The sequence below is a fragment of the Ctenopharyngodon idella genome, chromosome 23, assembly GCF_019924925.1.
Source record: "Ctenopharyngodon idella isolate HZGC_01 chromosome 23, HZGC01, whole genome shotgun sequence".
NCBI classification, from domain to species: domain Eukaryota; kingdom Metazoa; phylum Chordata; class Actinopteri; order Cypriniformes; family Xenocyprididae; genus Ctenopharyngodon; species Ctenopharyngodon idella.
In genome coordinates, this window is record NC_067242.1 from 12,835,039 (window position 1) to 12,859,108 (window position 24,070).

Genomic DNA, 24,070 nt, shown 5'->3' on the forward strand with positions numbered 1-24,070 from the left:
TAACTTATTTAGTGTTCACATTGTTATGTATTAGAATAGTATTCTTGTATTCACTTTTTTTGTTGTTGTTTTGTTTTGTTTTGTTTTGTTTTACAGCAGAGCTCAAAGAAACAAACGCCTGATTTCCACGCCACCACCAGCATCATCTGTCAGTGAGCACACTCGTGTGAGAGGATCTACCCAATCAACTGAGAGCTCATGAATCATAAACATCTGAAAGAAACTCATAATGAGAACACATCTAGAAATAGTTACGTGTACGTAAATTATTTTTAAAGTTTAATAGAATTCACTGGTGTATTTTGAAAATATTTCAAGCGACGGTTAGTAAATTATGTGTATTTAAACTGAATATTTCAAATATGTTGTCAGACATATGACGTAAAGAAATTTGGCAGTGACAAGTCAGTTCTTAGTTTATTCCATTTATTCAGAAACTGAAATACACTGAAACTGTTTTAGAACAAATGTGTTTAAATAAAATATTAGCATATATTATATTTCACACTGAAATATATTTCACTTGTACTTGTAATGGACTTGTGTCATTAACTCCTGTGTGAAGAAGGGTGACGCAAGTCTGAGTGAATTTCAAACTGATATGTATGAGAACAAACCCGGAAATTTTTGTCAGTTGAATATGCAAATGAACGAGTGCGATCTGAAACTACAAATAAACAATGATCAGCAACTTCTGGTTTTGCATGTGGTTGATGTTTCTGAATGTGTGCAAGAGGTCCTCTGTCAGGAATGAAGACATCTTTTCTCTTTAGCATCTTTATTCTTTCCTTCGCAGTTGTTTGATGACTATGTATTCTTCTTTGTGCTACTCATTATGTAAATTTCATCCATAATCAAATGTTAATTTGCATGAATAAGTTAGTACGTCTTATGAACTTGAGTGTTGACAATGAAAAAGTCCTTCTTGATTTTTCTCCACATATTCTTGTAGGGTTGATTTTTATTCGAACTAACAGATTTTTTTATTTCTGTTATATGAAGGTCACATTAAAACTGGCTTAGAAACTTTTCATGATAAACACATAATGTGAGAAGTGCTGGAAATGAGCATGTGTTGAAATGTTTCTGAGAAAAAAATTCCACAGAATCAAAAAGTGCTCATAGTTGAAGAAACACTCAGTTATAGATGACGTAAATATAAAAGTACTTCTTGATAAAACATCAATATATAAACATCAACAAACCCATCAAGGTAAAGGACATCAAATGACACACACATCAGAAACTCAACACATCAGCTTCAAGTTGTGTTTTCACCTGCAGAAAAATAAATCCTAAACTAAACTTATTAAAGGCACAGCATGTATTTGTGTTCTGTTATTGCATTTTTTTTCATAAGGCGGATATTGGTTTCTCATAAATTATGCTGACGAGTAAAACTGACTGTAGTGTGGGTGAGAGGTGTGAATGCTTATGAGAATAGATGATCACTTGATGCAATGATTTCAAAAGGGTGATGTAAGTTTGTGACACATTATTCCTGCTACTGTCTCTTAAAAGACCTCCTCATAATAACGCACCCAACATAATCAATGCCAAATACCTTTGATCTGGACACCAAGAGCTATGGCCTGGACTTCTAGATAAATCACCATCACTGTTCTGATCAACCTAATGGGATGCTTCACTGGTGCACTGGGCAACTGTAAGTAACTAAACATTCAGTACACGATATTTCAATATCAAAGTATATCAATGATACTGTTTCTTCATATGCTGCTGATTATGAAAAACCTTATGAAGAACCCTAAATTTACAGGATATCATACTGATGTGATCATGATTTCAACTGGTTTGTCACATGGGGTTTGCAGGCCACTCTTACCATTAAGAGATACTAAGGAAGTCAATATCCTGTCTTGAAAAATACCATATAAAAGGACTTGAGTCTAGATAGCACCTTCAAAGTAGACACTAGCCCACAGACATCTTCCTCTTCTGGTTTTCTGAATATTTTATGCAAATATCATGCACCTCTGCTGGAAATTAGCTCTGATGATGATGGTTCTTGTGTGTGTTACTGAGCAGCAAGTCAATGAATGTAAGTTTTGGGATTTTTTTATCATTGGATTTGTAATATTATGAGAGCCTTTTGTACTGATGACTATGGATCTGCTGATTTTAACTATTTAATTTTTTTACATTTATAATCAGATTTTGCATTTATGATCCATTTAATTTAACATACTTTCATAATCCAAAGGCATAGTTCCCTCCAAAAATTAAAATACTGTCATATACCCATCCTCGTGTTGTTGACTTTCTTTCTTCTGTGGAAGACAAAAGAAGATATTTTAAAGAAAGTTAGTAGCTAAACAGTTTCTGTTCCCATTGACTTCCATTGTATGGACAAAAATACAATGGAATTCAATGGGAAACAAAACTGTTTGGTTTTTAACATTTTTCAAAATATCAGTAGAACAAAAAAAAAATGCATACAGGTTTGGAACAACATCAGGGTGAGTAAATGATTACATCATTTTCATTTTTGGGTGAACTCTTTCTTTAATGATGGTGACGGTTTTGGTTTCTATGATGGAGCTCTTATCAAGATCAAGATCATCTTGTTTTCACACATACTGTATAATACAGTAGTTGGAGATTTCAGCCTCTGTCTCTCTTTCAGATCATCGGCCCACTAGAGTTGGAGTGACATGCTGTAAGAGAAGAATCCCTCCTGAAATTAAACTGATTGGATACAAGCATCAGAATGCTCGGAGTCCGTGTGTGGATGCTATAATGTAAGCTATTATTATATGCCTGCTAACTATATTGTGATACAGTAATAGCATGTGCGCCATCTAGTGGAGAACAGCTAATGTACAGAGTACGTAGGTAATGCAATTTATCAGTCAAATAAAGTGTCAACCCTTGTTTAGTTGGCTAACAACTGAACAAATTATACATGTTATGGGATTCACATACAGGCAAAGCCATAAACAGAAATAAACATGAACATGAAGCAATTTATCAGTCAAATAAAGTGTCAACCCTTGTTTAGTTGGCTAGCAACTAAAATTATACGTGTCATGAGATTCACATACAGGCAAAGCCATAAACAGAAATAAACATAAACATGAACAAAGTAACAACAAGCCCCCAAAACAAGGTGTTCAAAACCATTTCCTTGAGTAATATTGGCAAGTAATTTCATATTAATGTAATTACGGGCTACATGTATTTCTAAAAGACTTAAAAACAAGACAGTTTCTTTAAATTACCTTTAAAACAAGGGTGCCCAATCCTGTTCCTGAAAGTTCCACCCCAACCCTGATCAAACACAACTTAACCAGCTAATTAAGATGATCAGGATCACTCGATAATTACAGACAGGTGTGCTGGACCAGGATTGTATCTGGACTCTGCAGGTAGGTAGATCTCCAGGAATAAGATTGGGCACCCCAGCTTTAAAAAGTAGCCTACTCTGACAGTCCCAAAGTACAGTGATGGCAAGATGCTAATCACATTCTTAAGGCCTAGTCTATATGATGTTACTGAATACCATTTGGTACCAAATGGTAATGTCATGGTACTTTGTTTTATACTCTCTTGCCCTGGTTTCAGAGACAAAGTTTAAGCCTAGTCCCAGACTAAAATGCATGTTTGAGCTGTCTTAACTGAAAGCAACTTGTACTGACATCTTAAAATATGTCAGAGCCATTGTTTTGTCTCAAGATGCACACCAGTAACATTAATGTTTTTTGTTTGTTTGTTTGTTTTTTTTGTTTGTTTTTCTATGGCACGTTTATAAAAGCTACTTAAATGTCCCAATTGAACTAAGGCCTAATCCTGGCTTAATCTAAGCACTGTCTGTGAAACCAGGCCTCTTTTAAAACTCTTTGTGTTCAGAAAATGTATTTACCTGCAGATTTGCTCAATAATCTTCACCGCTGGCAAACAATAAGGAAATCCCCCAGGTTTTAAGTAAATAGTCACTTCATAAAGAGATTTTTCTGCTCCAAATGGTTCATTGCCTGAGTGAGCTGCACGAATGATGACCTGAACCCTAAAGAAAATGAGTGGAGTGAACTGAAGAGAAGAAGCACCGACACGGAGCTGGGAATCTGAAAAATCTGGAGAGATTCTGAATGAAGGAATGGTCTCTGATCTCTTGTCAGGTGTTCTCCAAACTCATCAGGCATTATAGGAGAAAACTCAGAGCTGTTATCTTGGCAAAAGGAGGTTGCAAAAAGCATTGAATAAAAGGGTGCCAATAATTGTGGCCAACGTGTTTTGGAGAAAAACATTAATTTCATAATGTAATTTTCCCCACCACTTTCAATTCTTTTCCTTCAATGAAAGGTTCGATTTTTGCTAATTTTATGAATTAAAGATCAAAAGGATAAACAATGCAGATTTATTTTTATAGTCATCTTTGATCGTATTTACCAAGGATGCCAATAATTCTGACCACCACTGTATGTGCTTGTGTGTGTTTGTGTTCCAAGTGGGCGGTTCTGCCAATATTTCATATCATTCATCATTTTATTTGGATCTTGAGTGTCATACCAGAAAGATTGTGTCTGAGATTGTGAATGTGATTGTGATTTTTGATCAGTGATAATTTGTGACTAACGCTTGATTGACTTGGATCCTGATTTGGATTGTGTTCACTATTAATTTGTATATATATATCATTTGTAAACATTCTTGTATATAGGTTTGTCAGCTTGATCGACGGAGGGGGTGAGACGCCATATATTTTGTTTTTTGTTTTTTTTACACTGTTTTTGATTTAAGGAAGTAGGAAAGTTTAGTTAAAGTTTAGTTTTATTTTATTTACTCTTTTTCAGGTCATTTAGAGGTTAATAAAAAGTTTGTTTTGTTTGTTATTTTGACCTTGTCTGCCTCTGTAGTTAAAACCCCTATTGAAAAAAAATAAAACTCTTATTATTTGTTATCTCTCTGGTACTCTTCCTTTTTTCTGTTATAGTTGACTCCAGAGGTCGTAACAGACAGTTAGTAAATTATGCATATTTAAACTTAATATTTAAAATGTTATCATGCATATGACGTTAAGAAATTTGGTAGTGACAAATCAGTTCTTAATTTATTCAGAAACTGATTTATGAACAAATGTGTTTAAATAAAATATTAGCATAAAGTATATTTCACTGTGCTGGATGAAGTCTGAGTGAATTTCAGACTGATTTGAATGAGAACCTGGAAACAAGTGCAGTCTGAAACTACAAATAAACAATGCTTACTGGTTTTGCATGAGGTTGATGTTTTTGAATGTGTGCAAGAGGTCCTCTGTCAGGAATGAAGACCTCTTTTCTCTTTAGCATCTTTATTCTTTCCTTCATAGTTGGTTGATGACTATGCATGTATCCTTCCTTGTGCTACTTATGTCAATTTCTTCCATAATCATGTTAATTTACACACATATTCCACAAATTCATATATGTTCATTTAAGCCGTTCAGGTTAAACTTTACAGCCTAATTAAGGTGTGTGTGTATGTATATTTATGTAAGCAATAAGGGACGAGAGGCTGTGCTGTAGCTTGAATAAGTCACGACTGAAGGGCGTTGTTAGCAACCCCTTCAGCCGTGACTTATTCACGATACAGCACTAGCCTCGAGTACCTTATTGCTTTTATAAAACGGTTACCACGCAATACAAATATTAAAGCTAAATATATGTATTAATGCAACTTTCATGAAGTAAACTTTCACTAAAAGCCTTCCTTCTGCCAAAAAAAAAATAGTCCCTGACTGTGAACAGCAACAGAAGTTACATTATTACGCCATTAGATGGCGGCAAAGACTGTCTTTATGAGTGTGTCAGTCAGTAGTGAATGCTTTTATATTGAAAAGACTGAATTGTTGTGAAAACGGAACAAGACGCAACTGACAAATGCTTTGACTAGCGCTGTCAGACACGGGAAAACCCCTTAACTGTTAAAAGGACAAGATAATACATCAGACATTTAAACCGATTTTTTATTATGAACATAGGACTGACCTGAAGGAAAATGCTAAATCTGAATGCAGGTAATAAACTCGCTCACTCGATCTCTTTCTCATTGTACTCTTCTACATAATACAGTAAGCTTTAATGAACAATATCAATTGAGAACATACAGTTTACGTTGCTAAGAGTGGTTGCTAAAGGTGTTGTGTAGTGATACACAGAACCGTTGGGGGAAGCAGTCATGGGTTTATCGTGAATAAAACCAAGCTATTGACCAATCAGAATCAAGGACAGGAACTAACCGTTCCTTCCTCTTCTGGTTTTTTGAATATTTTACACAAATATCATGCACCTCTGCTGGAAATTTGCTCTGATGATGATGGTTCTTGTGTGTGTTAATGAACAGCAAGTCAACTGTAAGTTGGGATTTTTTTATCATTGGATTTGTATTTTTATAAGAGCCTTTTAATGAACTTTTTTTTACATTTATACTCAGATTTCGCATTTATCATCCATTTAATTTAACATGCTTTCATAATCCAAAGGCATAGTTCACCCAAAAATGAACATTCTGTCATCATTTACTTATTCTCATGTTGTTGACTTTTATTCTTCTGTGAAATACATTTTTTTTTTAGGAAAGTTAGAAGCTAAACAGTTTCTGTTCCCATTGACTTCCATTGTATAGACAAGAAATACAATGAAAGTCAATGGGAAACAAAACCATTTGGTTATTATTTTTCAAAATAAAATTTCATCTTCTTTTTTTTTCAGCAAAAGAAAAAAAAAATGAATACAGGTTTGGAATGACACAGGGTGAGTAAATGATGACAGAATTTTCATTTTTGTGTGAACTATCTCTAATGATGGTGAATCCATTACTATAGATTGCATTTAGCAATAGCACAGTTATATTTTCTTTGATGGAGCTCTTATCAAGATTTCACACATACTGTATACAGTACACACAGTACAAGTATGTTGAAGATTGATAAAAAATTCTACACAGAGAAGGACAAGTACTGATCCAAAAGCACGTTGGATTCAACAGAGACTGGAAGGTACGACCCTAATATTAATATGACGCTTATGTATTGATAAAAAAAAAATAAAACAAACTCATAACATGATCATCTTTCCTCCAGGTCTGAATAAGATGACTGAGCCAATGGAGGCCTAGAAGATGCCGCAAATCTATCTATATATATCAATCTATTAAAAGATAATATATTATGTATGTTTATTTAAGCAAAATAAGTACCATTATTCTAGCTTATGTGTAGTTTTACTGTGCTTGGTTTTATAAACGGCGCTTCCCCAGAACATGGGGCACTTGGGTGCATGCTGACAATACACTACTATTCTACATGACTATGTTTAGAAAATCTGGAAAGCAATTAATGATGTTCACCACCAGTTTGGAGAAATAGGTAACCAAAGATGTCTAATACCTACAGAGAGCTCTCTGTTAGCAGTCTCATTCTTCTCAATAGCAGGTAGTGGCAGATAGCTTAAGGTATCTCCTCTGGGTAATTGATGTAATATTACAGGAAGGTGGACAATGATGATGTTACAGATCAAATTTGAGTAAGGAAGGAATGACAAAATTTATTAAAGAATAGGGAAAATGATTACAATAGGTATAAGTTTGATCACAAAAATAAATTCAAGAAGTATAAGTGAAGTTGCAGAAGTAAATACTTCAAAGTAAAATAAAGGCATAAATCAGATACTGAGGGTTTTTTTTTTCTAATATAACTCAAGTTATTAAGTTTAACCAGTCTTATAAATCAAAAAATCAGAAGTAGGAAAAGTAGACGCCTGGGGCTGTATTACAGAAACATAATTTCACTTATGTCAAAAATTTGGTCCCTCTCTGAATAGTGTTAAAATAACACTGAAGCAGAGTTAAAGTTAATGAGATAATTAAGCTATTAATTAAGTGATGAACACCTGCTGTTAACAAGAATCACTGAAGAAAAGAGAAACACAAGAACTACACCTGACTTCAGCCAAAACCATTTAATTGAAATCAACAGAAGGTAAAAGACATTAAATCTCTCAAGATCTGATTAAAAGATCTGATTTACTTATTACTAACCAGATTGACTTTATTTATTTCACATGTCTAAATAATTTCTTATTGAGAATTAACAGAGGTTTAGATGTTGGTGTTTTATTGGTCAAAAAATTATGCCACCATCGTGGTGGTCAGGGTTTGTTTTAGATGGGCTCTTGACCCTTTTATATTTTTAAAATAATTTGTGTTTGAGCAATTGCAATAGTATTTCACAGTAAACACTTGTACATTGCTAAATCAAAAGACTAAAGAAGCAGATCAGCTTGAATTTACTGCTTGAAAGCCGTTTCAAAATAGCATCACAAAGAGGTCTCTTTCTTTTGGGTTTCTTGACTGAGATTGCGCTATTACAAAATTGCAACAAAAAAATCCATTAAACACCACTGTAATGCTTCAGTGCTAAAAATGTTACCGCTCAGGCTTATACATGAAAATATAGCATACAATCCTCAACAGTGGTGACGATAATTATTCATACTGCAATGCATGATGGGAGTTTTGTCCTATGGTGATACCCAGCATGCATTGCAGCGTGAAGCTTTTTTTTTTTATCACCATTGTTGAGATTTATATGCTGATTCTTGATGTCTGTGTGTGTCTAAGTAACACAGTAGTTCAAATTTTTTTTATGCACTGCATGGTTTTAAAATTATTCAATATATCTGTTTGCTGCAGCACTTTCTTCTCATGCTGTAGTTTCACAGGGTTGATAATACAAAACCAAAATGTACAAATGACAAAACATATGATCAGTTGCTTTGGATACCGTCAGGCCATCTCACAATGATTATATCAGCATATAAAATCACTGACTTCACTACTTTACAACAACCTATTCATTATTGCAGAAAAATCTAACATAGAAAATCAAGGGTCAAGAGCCCAGCTTAAGCAAACGCTGATCTCCATGATGGTGGCGTCTTTTTTCTTTTCTTTTCTTTTCTTTTCTTTTCTTTTCTTGGCCAATAAACCTGGTCTATTTACCTCTGTTAATTCTCAATTCTGTAGATGTTTGAAAATAAAGTCAATGTGGTTAGTAATAAGTGAAGCTGGTAATGCTGTTTGTGGAGTTGTTTAATCAGATCTTCAGAGATTTTAATGATTTTTATCTTCAGTTGATTTCATTTAAGGCTGTGACTGAAGTCAGTTGTAGTTCTTGTGTTTCTCTTTTCTTCAGCGATTCTGCTTGTTAACAGCAGGTGTTTATCATTATTGCTAAATCATCACTTAATTTAGTGCTTAATTATCTCATTAACTTTAACTCTGCTTCAGTGTTATTTTAACACTATTTAGAGAGGGACCAAATGTACTCTGAGCAGAGTTAATTTAACTCTGTGGATTTTGCTATGTATGCTTATGGTTAAATGATTTTGTTTTTCTCAGAAGTGTGTAGGTATGCATTCTTTGGGTGACTTTGGGTGACAAGTGGAAAAACACTGAAGTGGTAGACATCTTCCTAATATGGTAAAAGAACAGCCTTGGAGGTTAGAGATATAAAAGTGAGGGGAAGCTTTCATTCTTTGTCTTACACTCTGTAGCTACTTGTGTTTCTATATGACTGTCTGACCTTTCTTGCAAGAAATAAAACTTTCGAAAGACAATTGGACGTGTTTGTCTCTTATGCAGTAAGAGTCAGTTTTTATTTTTGCCACAACATGCATTACAAGTAACTTGAGTTACATAATCAGATTACTTTTTTTCAAGTAACTAGAAAAGTAATGCAATTCTTTAAAATTTACAACAAACTTTTTCAAACAAGTAACGGAAGTTAATTTGTTTTCCCATGTATTGACTGACTGCTCTCCTGTCCCCATGTTGAGAGAAATCTACAAAAGTGCAGAGGTGTTGTGTGCGCTGTGTAAACATGATGGTTATTGTAGTTCTAGACTAAATGTAAGCATTTACTCATCTCAGTTGCACAAAAACAGAGTCAGTATTCCTCAAAATGAATCAAAACAGCGAAATGTAATCTCAGAATATTGCACAAACCTGCAATTATTAAATATATTAAACAATACTTTACTTTCAAAAATACTTTATGTATTTAATCTCTCTTTATTAACCAATGTCTTTCCTGCTGACCTTCAACCATACTAATAAGTATAATAACTCTCTTCCCAGAATTGGCTGGTATCATTGGTCCTTCTCGCTCTCACAGCTGTCTAAAAACAATATGGCACTCAATGAAGCCCAAGCATGGGTGCATATTGAAAAAGAACTAATTGCTCCCTTTCCAGCAGAGGCCTTCTTGACACAGTTTGCTCGACCAATACCAGACCAAAATCCAGTCCTTAAATTTACCAAGGGAAGGCTGGAAATTGTTTCACCTACACTCCAAAGAAACCCCATGGCTAACATCTAGAGCCTCGATTTGGCACAACACCAAATTACGAACAGATAAAAGGCCTTTCTGCTGGAAACAGTGGGCTAATAAAGGAATATGATATTTAGAGAACCTATATGGAGGAGAACATGTGGTCTCATTTAATCACTTGAAACAAATTTACAAACTATCAAACACTGACTTTTGGAAATACCTCCAAATAAGTCTCCATGCAAATCTTAAAAAACGGTCCTGACCCACCAACGGATGCACAGCACCTGTCTGTTACTATCGGTCACAAAAAAGGGGGGCTCAGCTTTCTATGCTTATATTAGAGATGCTAATGCACCTAATTTAGACGGTCTTAAAGTAGCATGGGAAAGAGGTTTAGGGGGGATGATTAAGGAAGAAACATGGAAGCAGGTTGTATCAAAATGGCATACTAATGTACGTGAAATTCAATCCCAGCTAATAAATTATAAAATTCTTAACGGATGCTACTGGACTCCAAGCAGTTTGGCTAGACTTAAACTAAGAGATACTGCACTATGCTGGCGGTGTGACAAAGATACAGGAAATATGGTTCATGAATGTGACAAGGTGGAGGAACTGTGGGAGAAAATTGTACAATTTGTTAATAATACTTTTAGCCTGTCATTAAATAAGAACCCTGCCTTGTGTATGTTGGGTATTATACCGGAGGATTTGCATATATCTCGACAACAGATACTATGGTTCCGTTTAGCTATGGCTTCTGGATACAGAGTCATTCTGAGACATTGGAAGTCAGAGACACCTTCTTTATATGATGAATGGATGGAACTCATGTCAAATATTGCAAGTTATGAACGTGTGATATTTAGAGCCTCAGGACGTTATGATTTGTTTATGAAAACATGCGGACCCTTTCTTTCCCTGACTGAGAATGTATTGTAAGAGAAAGAAGAAATTCTTCCAAATATGTCTTATATCTCTGTGTTGTTACCTACTATTTCGGTAAAGTCTGAACATTTTTTTCTCTCTCTTTGACCTAACCTATCGACCTGTGTATTGCTTATTATTTATTATTTATTTTCCCTTTTATCTGTGCTGTTTTGTAGAATCTCATTTTACAGTGTACATTTATGTGCTACTTTTTTATTATTAATATTATTATTGTTGTTATTATTATTTATTTTTATTTTATTATTATTATTACTTTTTTTTTGGGGGGGGGGGGGTGATTAAGCTGGGGTAAGGGGTTAAAACTAAAACATGTTAAAACTTCATTACAGACTGATGTTGTTCATGTTCAAAAAGGCAAAAAAAATTAATAATAATAATAATAATAATAAAATAAGAACATAATATTACAGAAACATATTACTGGATATATACAGAACAAAAAAAACTCTCATGTAAATCCAGTTCATTATGTTATATATTTTAATATGGGCGTCAGCTACTTCCTTTCTATTTTGCTTCATTTAAATAGACAACGGGTCAATGTTACAAGATAAAATATATTTGAATCATTGAATATAAATAAAAAACACTTTTATGATATGATGACTTGTCCTATTGAAATATTTAAAATTGATTAGCTTTTTTTTCAGCATACGTTGAATGTATATCAATTAAATGACTGACAGCAAGATTAGAAATTGAATACCATCAAAAAGTTCATCAAATGGAGATCCCCCATCTATGTTTACATATATTAATTTAGCAGATGACATTTACACCTACAATTTACACCTAGAAGGAAAGTCAGACGGTGACGAAACAGAACAAATAATGAAATCATCTACAAAAATAAATGTGCCCGCAATGGACAGGATGTAGCCCATGCAGTTTAAGTTCCGCTGTATTGACTATTTAAGGCGAACTAGTAAGAGTCTTGAATATATTCTCTCAGATACAGTAAGAAAGTTGAAGATCAACTGTGACAATGGAGACACAAAGGATCCTCATGAGGAGTTTGGCTGTTGTGGTCGTTGCATCTGTGATCTGGACTATAACAGGTAAAGTGCTTTGAACTGTTTGCATATTATTCTGTCTGATGGAATGATGCAGAATTTTGAGGTTTACCTTGTTCTTCTGTCTTAGCAGATGCTGATAATAAGGTGAATGTAAAACACACATGCTGTACTGTCGTCTCCACAGCAGAGTTGACTGATACTATCACCGGTTTCAGGATGCAAAATGAAAGTCTTCCATGTGTGAAGGCCATCATGTAAGAATCACAGTTCCTCTCTAAAGAAAACATCATGATTAGAGATCAACAGCATCTGATATTATATTTCTGTGTTTTCATTCTCTTTGACAGCTTTAAGACTGAACAAGGAGAGTTTTGCTGTGATTGGACACAACCATGGGTGCAGAAGAAAGTTAAGCTTTTGTAAGTTAAACCCACAAGTGTGGTGAAACATAACAGAATATGTAACAACTTACAAAATGTTACATATTTAGTATGGTATTCTTGTATTCAACTTTTTTTTTTTTTTTACAGCAGAGCTCAAAGAAACAAACCCTGATTTCTGCGCCACCACCAGCATCATCTATCAGTGAGCACACTCGTGTGGGAGGATCTACCCAATCAACTGAGAGCTCATGAATCATGAACATCTGAAAATAATGAGAACACATCTTGAAGTAGTTACGTGTATGTAAACTATTTTTAAAGTTTAATAGAATTCACTGGTGTATTTTGAAAATATTTCAAGCGACGATTAGTAAATTATGCATATTTAAACTGAATATTTCAAATATGTTGTCAGACATATTTTGCAGTGACAAGTCAATTCTTAATTTATTCAGTTTAATCAGAAACTGAATTATATTGAAACTGTTTTAGGACAAATGTGTTTAAATAAAATATTAGCATATATTATATTTCACACTGAAATATATTTCACTTGTACTGATAATGGACTTGTGTCATTAACTCCTGTGTGAAGAAGGGTGACGCAAGTGAATTTCAAACTTTTCAAAATTTCAAACATATGTATGAGAACAAACCCAGAAATTTTTGTTGATTATGCAAATGAACGAGTGCAATCTGAAACCACAAATAAACAATGATCAGCAACTTCTGGTTTTGCATGTGGTTGATGTTTCTGAATGTGTGCAAGAGGTCCTCTGTCAGGAATGAAAACATCTTTTCTCTTCAGCATCTTTATTCTTTCCTTCGCAGTTGGTTGATGGCTATGTATTCTTCTTTGTGCTACTCATTATGTAAATTTCATCCATAATCAAATGTTAATTTGCATGAATAAGTTAGTATGTCTTATGAACTTGAGCAGGGGTCTCCAAACTCAGTCCTGGAGGGCCACTGTCCTGCAGAGTTTAGCTCCAACTTGCCTCAACACACCTGCCTGGAAGTTTCTAGTATGCCTAATTAGACCTTGATTAGCTAGTTCAGGTGAGTTTAATTGGGGTTGGAGCTAAACTCTGCAGGACAGTGGCCCTCCAGGACCGAGTTTGGAGACCCCTGAACTTGAGTGTTGACAATGAAAATGTCATTCTCTATTTTTCTGCATATATTCATGTAGGGTTGATTTTCATTCGAACTAACTAACTAAAAATTTTTTTTTTTTTTTTTTGTCTTAGAAACTTTTCATGATAAACACATAATGTGAGAAGTGGTGGAAATGAGCATGTAGTTGAAATGTTTCTGAGAAAAAAATTCCTCAGAATCAAAAAGTGCTCATAGTTAAAGAAATACCCAGTTATAGATGACGTAAATCTAAAAGTACTTCTTGATAAAACATCAATATATAAACATCAATAAACCCACTAAGGTAAAACACATCAAATGACACACACATCAGAAACTCAACACATCAGCTTCAAGTTGTGTTTTCACTTGCAGAAAAATAACTCCTAAACTAAACTTATTAGAAGATGCATGTATTTGTGTTCTGTTATTGCATGTTTTTCCTAAAGGGGTATATTGGTTTCTCATAAATTATGCTGACAAGTAAAACTGACTGTATTGTGGGTGAGAGGTGTGAATGCTTATGAGAATAGATGATCACTTGATGCAATGATTTCAAAAGGGTGATGTAAGTTTGTGACACATTCAGCCACTGATCTGTCTGCTACTGTCTCTTAAAAGACCTCCTCATAATAACGCACCTAACATAATCAATGCCAAATACCTTTGATGATGGTTCTTGTGTGTGTTACTGAGCAGCAAGTCAATGAATGTAAGTTTTGGGATTTTTTTATCATAAGATTTGTATTATTATGAGAGCCTTTTGTACTGATTACTATGGATCTGCTGATTTTAATTAAATTTTTTACATTTATACTCAGATTTTGCATTTATGATCCATTTAATTTAACATACTTTCATTATCCAAAGGCATAGTTCACCCAAAAATTAAAATGCTGTCATATACCCATCCTCGTGTTGTTGACTTTCTTTTTTCTGTGGAAGACAAAAGAAGATATTTTAAAGAAAGTTAGTAGCTAAACAGTTTCTGTTCCCATTGACTTCCATTGTATGGACAAAAATACAATGGAAGTCAATGGGAAAAAAAACTGTTTGGTTTTTAACATTTTTCAAAATGTCTTATTTTTTGTTCAGCAGAAAAAAAATGCATACAGGTTTGGAACAACATCAGGGTGAGTAAATGATTACATCATTTTCATTTTTGGGTGAACTCTTTGATGATGATGGTTTTGTTTCCTATGATGGATGAAATTGATGGTTTTGTTTCCTATGATGGAGCCCTTAGCCCATACTGTATAATACAAGTATGTTGGAGATTTCAGCCTCTGTCTCTCTTTCAGATCATCGGCCCACTAGAGTTGGAGTGCCCTGCTGTAAGGGAAGAATCCCTCCTGAAATTAAACTGATTGGATACAAGCATCAGAATGCTCGGAGTCCGTGTGTGGATGCTATAATGTAAGCTTTCTCTATACACAGAGCAGTTTCACAGAGGTTTATATGCCTGATATATATATGTTATTAATTATTATTATTATTATTATTATTATTATTATTATTATTATTATTATTATAAGCCTACTAACTATATTGTGTTACACTAATAGCATGTGCGCCATCTAGTGGAGAACAGCTAATGTACAGAGTACGGTAGGTAATGCAATTTATCAGTCAAATAAAGTGTCAACCCTTGTTTAGTTGGCTAACAACTGAACAAATTATACATGTTATGGGATTCACATACAGGCAAAGCCATAAACAGAAATAAACATGAACATGAACAAAGTAACAACAAACCCCAAAAACAAGGCGTTCAAAACCATTTCCTTGAATAACATTGGGAAGTAATTTTATATTAATGTAATTACAGACTACAAATATTTCTAAAAGACTTAATAACAAGAGAGTTTTTCAAAATTACCTTTAAAACAGGGGTGCCCAATCCTGTTCCTGAAAGTTTAGCCCCAACCCTGATCAAACACAACTTAATCAGCTAATTAAGATGATCAGGATCACTCAATAATTACAGACAGGTGTGTTTGATCAGGATTGTATCTGGACTCTGCAGGTAGGTAGATCTCCAGGAACAAGATTGGACACCCAAGCTTTAAAAAGTAGCTGGCAGTCTCATAGTACAGTGATGGCAATGTTTCAGGAACATCATATTGACCTTTAAATAACATTCTACTAACATTAAGGAAACTGGACATTTTTATGTTCTTGGAATGTTACAAATCAACGTTCCTATAATGTTGAATTTTTAATCAAAATTAAGTTGAAAGAACATCATACCTTATAAAAACGTTCCTGTAACGTCAAGAAAACTGGACGTTTTTAATGTTCCCAGAACCAACACTGAATATTTAGAGAACGTTCTTATAACAAAATTCTGTTAGCCGGGGCGGTGATGCGCTATGAAATTATTGCAGGGTAAATATATTATAATATTAATAATAAAAGTAGCCTAACCTAAAAGTAATAATAATAGAATAGAAGAATGTAACAGGCCTACATTAATTGGAAATGCCAAATTTGCCAATATTTGATGCTTTTGACAATATCTCTGGCTATCGTCGATACATGATCATCGTCTGTTGACGCAACCCGGGTTATCCCTGGGGGGCCCCTGCGTCATGTACAACCGCTACGAGTACAACCACACTGCAAAAAGTGAACATGTGCAATTGTTGCTTTAAAGAGGTATTTCTACCTACAAATTCTAATTTGGTGTTGTAACCTACTTCAGTCAGTTTGATATAATGCAAAACAAGGGAAAGCTGTTTTAACTTAATTGAATTACATTGACACAACATGCAATTTCCATTAAAACTCAGGATGGACACATTCAACACATGCGCACAAAATTCAATAACAGAAACTCATAAATGTACAACTGAACATTAAACATTAACATAAACTACCAACATCTTTCCCTTTACTGAAAAACACATAAAATAACACTTAATCCCTAAATTTACTCTCCTAATGCAGTCCCTTGCCATGCATGCTGGGTACTACAGATCACATTTATGTCCAAACACCATGTAAAAGTGAATTTTGCATCCGATGTCCCCTTTAAGTGATTCAACAGATAACAGATTTCAACATTATATTATATAATTATATATTATAAGATAACACAAAAAGTAATGTTCTTTTACTCTAATTTATTTAGCATCACAAGAAAGAAGAAACACAAAACAAAAAGAAAACAAATAAGTTTTTTGTTGTTGTTGTTGTTGTTGTTGTTGTTTTTTAGAAGAAAGAAGAGAAAGAAGAAGAAAGGTGCTTTTTTTAGTGTCCATTTCCATGGAGACTCCTGGACTCGACGCTTGGTTGAGAATGTCTTTGTGTGTGCACCGTTAACTCTATGTTTCATACTCCGGGTTGACTGAACTTACTCCAGACCACGGTTTTGGAACGAGCATACCTTGAGTAAGCAAGGTTTGGGTTAATCAACCGAGAGTTCAGTATGTGAAGTTAACCTTGCTTTCTCTTTTAATTCAGTTAACGTTTATTTTATTTCAAGTAGCAAAAAATGTTTTTTATATATATAGTTTTAGTTTCAGTTAACTATAATAACCCTGGCATTGTGCTCCCTTCAGTTTATTCCTTTACTTGGTCTTAAAAAGGTCTTTGAAATTTTTTTAATTTACCTTGATAAAACCTGCAGAAACCCAGCTAACTCAACCCTGGGTCAAATCTGGATCAGAACATGGGCTGAAGGGTGGCTCTTTTGATTCAAGCTAGCAAGCAGCCTTTCAGCATTACTCTAACAACTGTCTACTTATAGCTAGGCAACCATTTAGGTAGCCATTTAGGTAACCACCAGATAGTAACTGCATAGCAACATAAACCAACCATATCAGAACAAGAAGATCATAGAGGCTTGAGGCAATGTACTGTGGCCCAGTGTTTTGAATTTCTGTCATTACTGTGACAAATGACGTTGGGTTCGTCAACCCGATTTTAATTTTCAACCAAAATTTCTCTTACACAAACGAATCGCTTCATTTCAGAAGGCCTCTACCCAGCCAGTACAGCTATGTGGGGCCCAGATGGGTGTCACCTGGGCTGTCTAACTGGGGCCCAGCCAGTTTTGTCCAACGTTTCCATGGAGGCCCCACATGGGTTAGCCCAGATGAAATGAACACTGCTCAGTGTGCACACTACAGGCTGTTAAATGTAACACAGAAACATGCTGGAGTTAATGAGATAATAAGGTGATAACGAGCAGAATTACTGAAGGACAGAGGAACAAGAACTACGACTTCAGCCACAGCCTTCGATGAAATCAACTGAAGATAAAAAACATTAAATCTCTGAAGATCTGATTAAACATCTCCACAAACAGCATTATCAGCTTCACTTATTACTAACCAGATTGACTTTATTTCTGACATACATCTACAAAAGTTGTTATTGAGAATTACCAGAGGTTTAGATGTTGATGATTTGTTGAAAATAAGTTTGGTTTGATGTCACCATGATCGAGGTCAGTGCTCGCGTCAGTTAGGCAGTTTTACTCTTGATTGTTTTAGCTTTAGTGATTCTCTGGTTGCTCTAGCTGTTTGTAACTGGCCCCAGTTAGACAGCCCAGGTGACACCCATCTAGGCCCCACATAGCTGTGCTGGTTGGGTATGTTATGCTTTGGATTGATGTACTTTCTTGAGCTTCATACTCATTGGTCCTGTTCACTGCTATTGCTTGGATGCGTCAGAATATTTATTAATATAACTCTGATTGTGTTCATCAGAAATAAGAAAGCCATATACACTTAGGATGGCTTGAGAGTGAGTAAAGCTTGGGGTAATTTTCATTAGAAAGTGAACTAATCCTTTAACTGTGTGAAACAAAAGGGGTAACTCTTTTTTAAGTCAGTGGCCAGTGTAAAATGTTTGGGCTCTCTGTCAACCTGTTTCCAGTAATTGTTTAGATAATAGACTTGATCCTGTATACGTGATTTTCAACACAGAGCTTGGCGAACTAACAATAGGCAATGGATGATATCCTGTTTTTGTATAAATATCAAATGTTTTCCTGTATGAAACTGATAATCACCTGACAGCAATCTGGTTTCTGTGTCTCTTATTTGGTTCTCCCAGTACACTGTAGGGCTTCACAAGATTTGGAGGGGAATTGCAAAAGACTGTAGATAACTGAATTAAATTATCTAACCGTAAAAGACATCAAATGACACACAAATCAGAAACTCAACACATCAGCTTCAAGTTGCATGTTTTCACCTGCAGAAAAATAACTCCTAAACTTATTAAAGGCGCTGCATGTATTTGTGGTCTGTTACTGCTTTGTTTTTCCTAAGGGGGGAATATTGGTTTCTCATAAATTATGCTGGGAAGTCACTAAATCTAGCGACAAAATCGCTAAATTGACAGCACTGATACTAACGACATCTTGTGGTCAAACGGGGGAAACCTGCCTTTGCGTCCCAGATGACCCAGCTATTTCTTGATTGTTTCATATAATAAATTAGCTTGTTCTACAAAACCCATAAGGCAATACAAGTATTTAGTCTATATAAATAATAGTCTTAATGTGTCATTGTACTTGAATAAATGAATAAATAAATAAATAAGTCTGACAATACATTTATGAAAAAATTAATAAAAGGGACAACTTGTGTACTGTAGTGTTGTACAGTAGTACTGTAGTACTGTACTGTAGCATTTTTATGAATCTTCTTTTGAAACAGAATATGAAGCAGTCACGTCGTTGTGAGCAAAAACGAAGCTTTGGACGTCACAGGTCACAAGGTTATGTCAAAAAGAATCAAGCTTCGGCACAGTGCTTCACCGTGAGATGTTTTTTTTTGTTTGTTTGTTTGTTTGTTTTGTTTTGTTTTTTTGTTGCTTCAAAGCCTTGGTGCCAAACATCACATCACTAGTTGTTTGTATTTTACCCTGTATGGATTATCTTGATCTCAATGTGCTTGGACATTTGCTTGCTTTTGACAACTCTTTGGATTACCCTTTATGAAGACTGCATTTGGATCTTCAGTCAAGTCTCAGAGCAGTGTTCATAACAGAAGACTACACCAAGAATGCACAGGAAGACACCACTTAAATATGCCAGAGCAAAGGAGGTAACAATACACAGGTGTACTGAATGAAGCCATAATGAGTCCAGGCAAAGGATCATGGGAAATGTAGTCCTTAATAGTATCAGAGACAAAAGGAGTGCCTTCTGGAGGAGCTCATGGGCACACCAGCTAGAGGATGTGACAGTAGTAACTGATTACATGTAATGTGGGTTACGTAATCAGATTCCAAAACTTAAGTACTTGTAATTAGATTATATTACATTTTTCAAAATACTCATAATCAGACTACAGTTACTTTTTTATTGATTGTTATTCTAACAATGGCAGTAAATTATTAAAATGATTGTTGAAATACTATTGGGCACTGGGTGGGATCACACAGACCAAAACAAAAACAGACATTCTCACATGACATGCAGGTAAGCATATAATATTTCATCTTTTTTAGCAAGTGTTTTATTTTGATTGTTTTTATTTAAAAATTATATCTTTTAATTTTACATTTTTATGATCTAATTAATAGCTTTTCATTAAAGTCACAAACAAAAAAAATCCTAATTTTACTGAAAATAACTTATTTTTTTTAGGTTGTTTTTTTTTTTTTTTTTTTTAAATTGTAGTCAAAACTCTGTAAAATTATCTCTAAATTAACAACTTGGCTGTTATTTTAAGTATTATGACATTAATGACAAAAAATTTTTATACAGAAAAATTACTGTATTTTTATACAGTATTTGTCTGTTTTTCTTAAATTACATACAAATGTATGTAAAATTACAAGAATAATCTGTAATTAATACAATAACAAAACAGTTAGATGATAAAACAGTCAAATGACTGGCAGCAACGGCTGCCAAACAAAAACCACCAAATTAAAGTAAAATCTCTTTATTTAAATACGCTGAAAAACATTGTTATTTTTACAGGTAGTTCCTGAATTATTATGACCAAACATCACTGTAAAAACAAAATGGTCAAATGATTGGCAGCACAGGTGACAAACAAAAACGGTAACACTTTATTTTAGGGTCTTTTAACTAGTTGCTTATTATCATGCATATTACTAGAATATTGGCTATTTATTAGTACTTATTAAGCACATATTAATGCCTTACTCTGCATGACCTTATTCTACATTCTTAATCCTACCCAATACCTAAACTTAACAACTACCTTACTAACTATTAATAAGCAGTAAATTAGTTGTTTATTGAGGGAAAAGTTGTAGTTAATAGTTTATATGTGTTCCCTATTTTAAAGTGTTACCACAAAAACATTAAAATTAAAGTAAAATCTCTAAAAAGCTGAAAACACGGTCACGTGACTGGCAGCATCAGAACAATAAACACTAACAAATCTCTCCAGAGCTCAGCATCTTCACTTATTACAATCCAGTTTGATTTTATTTCTTTTATGCAAAACTGCTTCATGAGAATGAACATAGATTTAGGTGTTGATGTTTTATTGAAAATAATAAAGTTTCTCCGTTATGGAGATCAGTGTTTGCTTTAGATGGGCTCTTGACCCTTGACTTTTTAACTTTTTTTTTTTTTTTTTTTTTGCTGCTGTAAGTCAGTGTTTCTGAAGAACAATTGTTATAACAAAAATTGCACGAGAAATTCTGGTCAGATGAAGTTGGTTATTTGATTGATTGATGAGAATTCAGTTGTCACCCAGATCCGGTCCACATCTGGCACATGCGGAATGATGATCTGGGCCACATGTGGCGGGAATGATGGCACTTGGGTGGACAGATCTCTCACTCCTGTTTGCCAGATCTGGGCCACAAGCAGGCCATAGAAATGCCACATGTCAGCCAAGAGAAAAGAAATAAACCAGAACCAGAAATGAAACAAACATGAGAGTTAAACTCCTGTTACTTCTCAATAAGAACTGCTGTAGATGTCTGACAGAAATAAAGTCAGTCTGGTTAGTAATAAGTGAAGCTGGTAATGCTGTTTGTGGAGATGTTTAATCACATCTCCAGAGATTTAATGTCTTTTATCTTCAGTTGATTTCATCTAAGGCTGTGGCTGAAGTCAGTTGTAGTTCTTGTGTTTCTGCTCATCTCTTTTTTTCTTCCTTCCTTCAGTGATTCTGCTTGATACGGAGTATAATCACATATTTTTGAATCCATTCATCATGCTCTGTAACCTTTTTATAATAAATTAAAATTATTTAATTTTATCCTTCACGCAATACATAATTATGACATCATAGAAGAAAAACAACAAACAAAAAAGGGAACATAGCCTTCACAATTCACTCCCCCATATCCTCCCAAAAGGTTAAAATCGTAGAATTAGTCGGACATTTCCATTTCTGAAGTATTTCCTTAAAGGAAAGAGTTTTCTTGTCTCTTAATACATAGTCTCTAATTGAATCAAGGCTTGAAGAGACCACTGTTTCCGCTGGTATGTCATATCCTTTAAAGCAAGAAATGTTTCTTCTTTGATGACATTAATAACTACCCACCATCTAATCCATTCATCAGGGTCCACACTATTCAACTCACCATACAGAAGATCTAGTTCAGTTGGAAACCTATACAAATCAACCATCCATTCTCGTGCCAGGGGCCGTACCTCTCTAGTATATTTACAAGACCAAAATAAATGACTGATAGACTCATCTTCTCCACACTTAAATTTAGGACATTGTGAACTCTTTGAACAATTCCTTCTTTTTTTTTTCAGAAACACTCGAGTAGGCAAGCTTTGATGTGCCCACTTGCCACGCAATATCTTTGTAAATTTAAAAAAAAAAAAACATTGTTTACATTCTTCCAGACTGTAATACAATCAGATTTTCCCATGGGGTTATGTAATCCTGGGCATAGCCCATTATTTTTAAAATAGGGATATGCAAAACTTTAACTTTCCTTAAACAGGATAACACCCTATCATAAATATTTGGTCTGTATTCAGCATGAGTATTTTGTGGAAGTCTCAACCCCAGGCATTAGCTACCTGCTGGCCTACCCAAAATTTAGCAAAACAATGCCATTAAGTTTCTGTTTGATTCTCAGACAAACAAACTTTTAAATTTGAAATCAAAAACATAAATTCCAATTTTGTTTCCAATTCTGGGACTGCTAGCCCTCCTTTATCTAATGGCTTATACAGTATCTCTCGTCTCATTTTTTCATGTTGTGAGCCCCAGAAAAACCTAAATAAGACCTTATAAAATGTATTGGTGCTGGAAATGTTGAGGCCAGAAATGTAAGGGTTGCCAAAATCTCAGCATTTATTACCAACACTTTCCCTCTCTAAGTAAATAAAACTAAAACAAAAATTAAAAAAACAGATATTCTGTTCATTTATTCAGTATATAGAAAGTGTTTTCAGCTGTGTCTTTTAGGCTCACACAAACATCAAGAATCAGCATACAAACCTCAACAATGGTGACAACCTGTTCACTACTTAATGATTGAATCAGTAATAAGCAACCAACAGCATCTAATCAGCTTTTCTTCTTACAAGTTAAAATGTGTTTTAGAAACACACAGCTAGCAGTCAATGGAAATTAAAGTTATTAAGTCAAGGGTTTGGCCTGTGCTTCAGTCAGTGATGAGCCAGAAATGCTGATGTTATGTTGCATGTTGTTTTATTTAAAGACAATAACTGTGTTTCTGATGCTGTGTGCTATTGCTAGTTTATTGTTAACTGCAAAAGATTTACATTTTACAGACTTACCCCTAGTTTCATAGACTGAAATGCACTTTTGAGCTGTTTTAACTGAAAGTAACTTATACTGACGTGTCTTAAAATATGACAGTGCCATTGTTTTGTCTCAAGATGCATACCAGTAATGTTTTTTTCTAGGGTACGTTTATAAAAGCTATTTAAATACCCTAATTGAACTAAGGCCTAATCCTGGCTTAATCTAAGCCCTGTCTGTGAAACCAGGCCGATGTTTTACAATAACAATCCTGGAAATACCTGTAAAGTAACTGTTTTTTGTGAAACACTTAAGGAAAGTCAGGATATTTTACCTTAATTTTATAGTTTTTGTTTGGCAAACGCTTCTGCCAGTTTTTGATCATTTCTTTTTTTTAACAATCTTTAACCATTATTTTAACGTTTATTTAAACGTTTGGTACCCTGTGCTGCCATGCATTTTACCATTTTTTACGTTTATTTCTTTTTACAGTGTGCATTTCCATCACAAACCCCAGTTGGGAAACCCCTACATAATGTAATATTTAATGCACTTCATGTTGTTGACAACAAA

The 24,070-nt window shown here is 34.4% G+C and overlaps 1 protein-coding gene across 1 annotated transcript in view; it reads left to right on the forward strand.

Moving 5' to 3' along the window:
- LOC127506443 (uncharacterized) overlaps positions 1 to 24,070 on the forward strand; it is a 70,818-nt gene that overhangs the window by 33,631 nt on the left and 13,117 nt on the right. Inside the window, exon 4 of the mRNA XM_051882932.1 lies at positions 97 to 198. Within this exon, the coding sequence (XP_051738892.1) occupies positions 97 to 198 (102 nt within the window). The remainder of the gene's footprint in view (positions 1 to 96; positions 199 to 24,070) is intronic.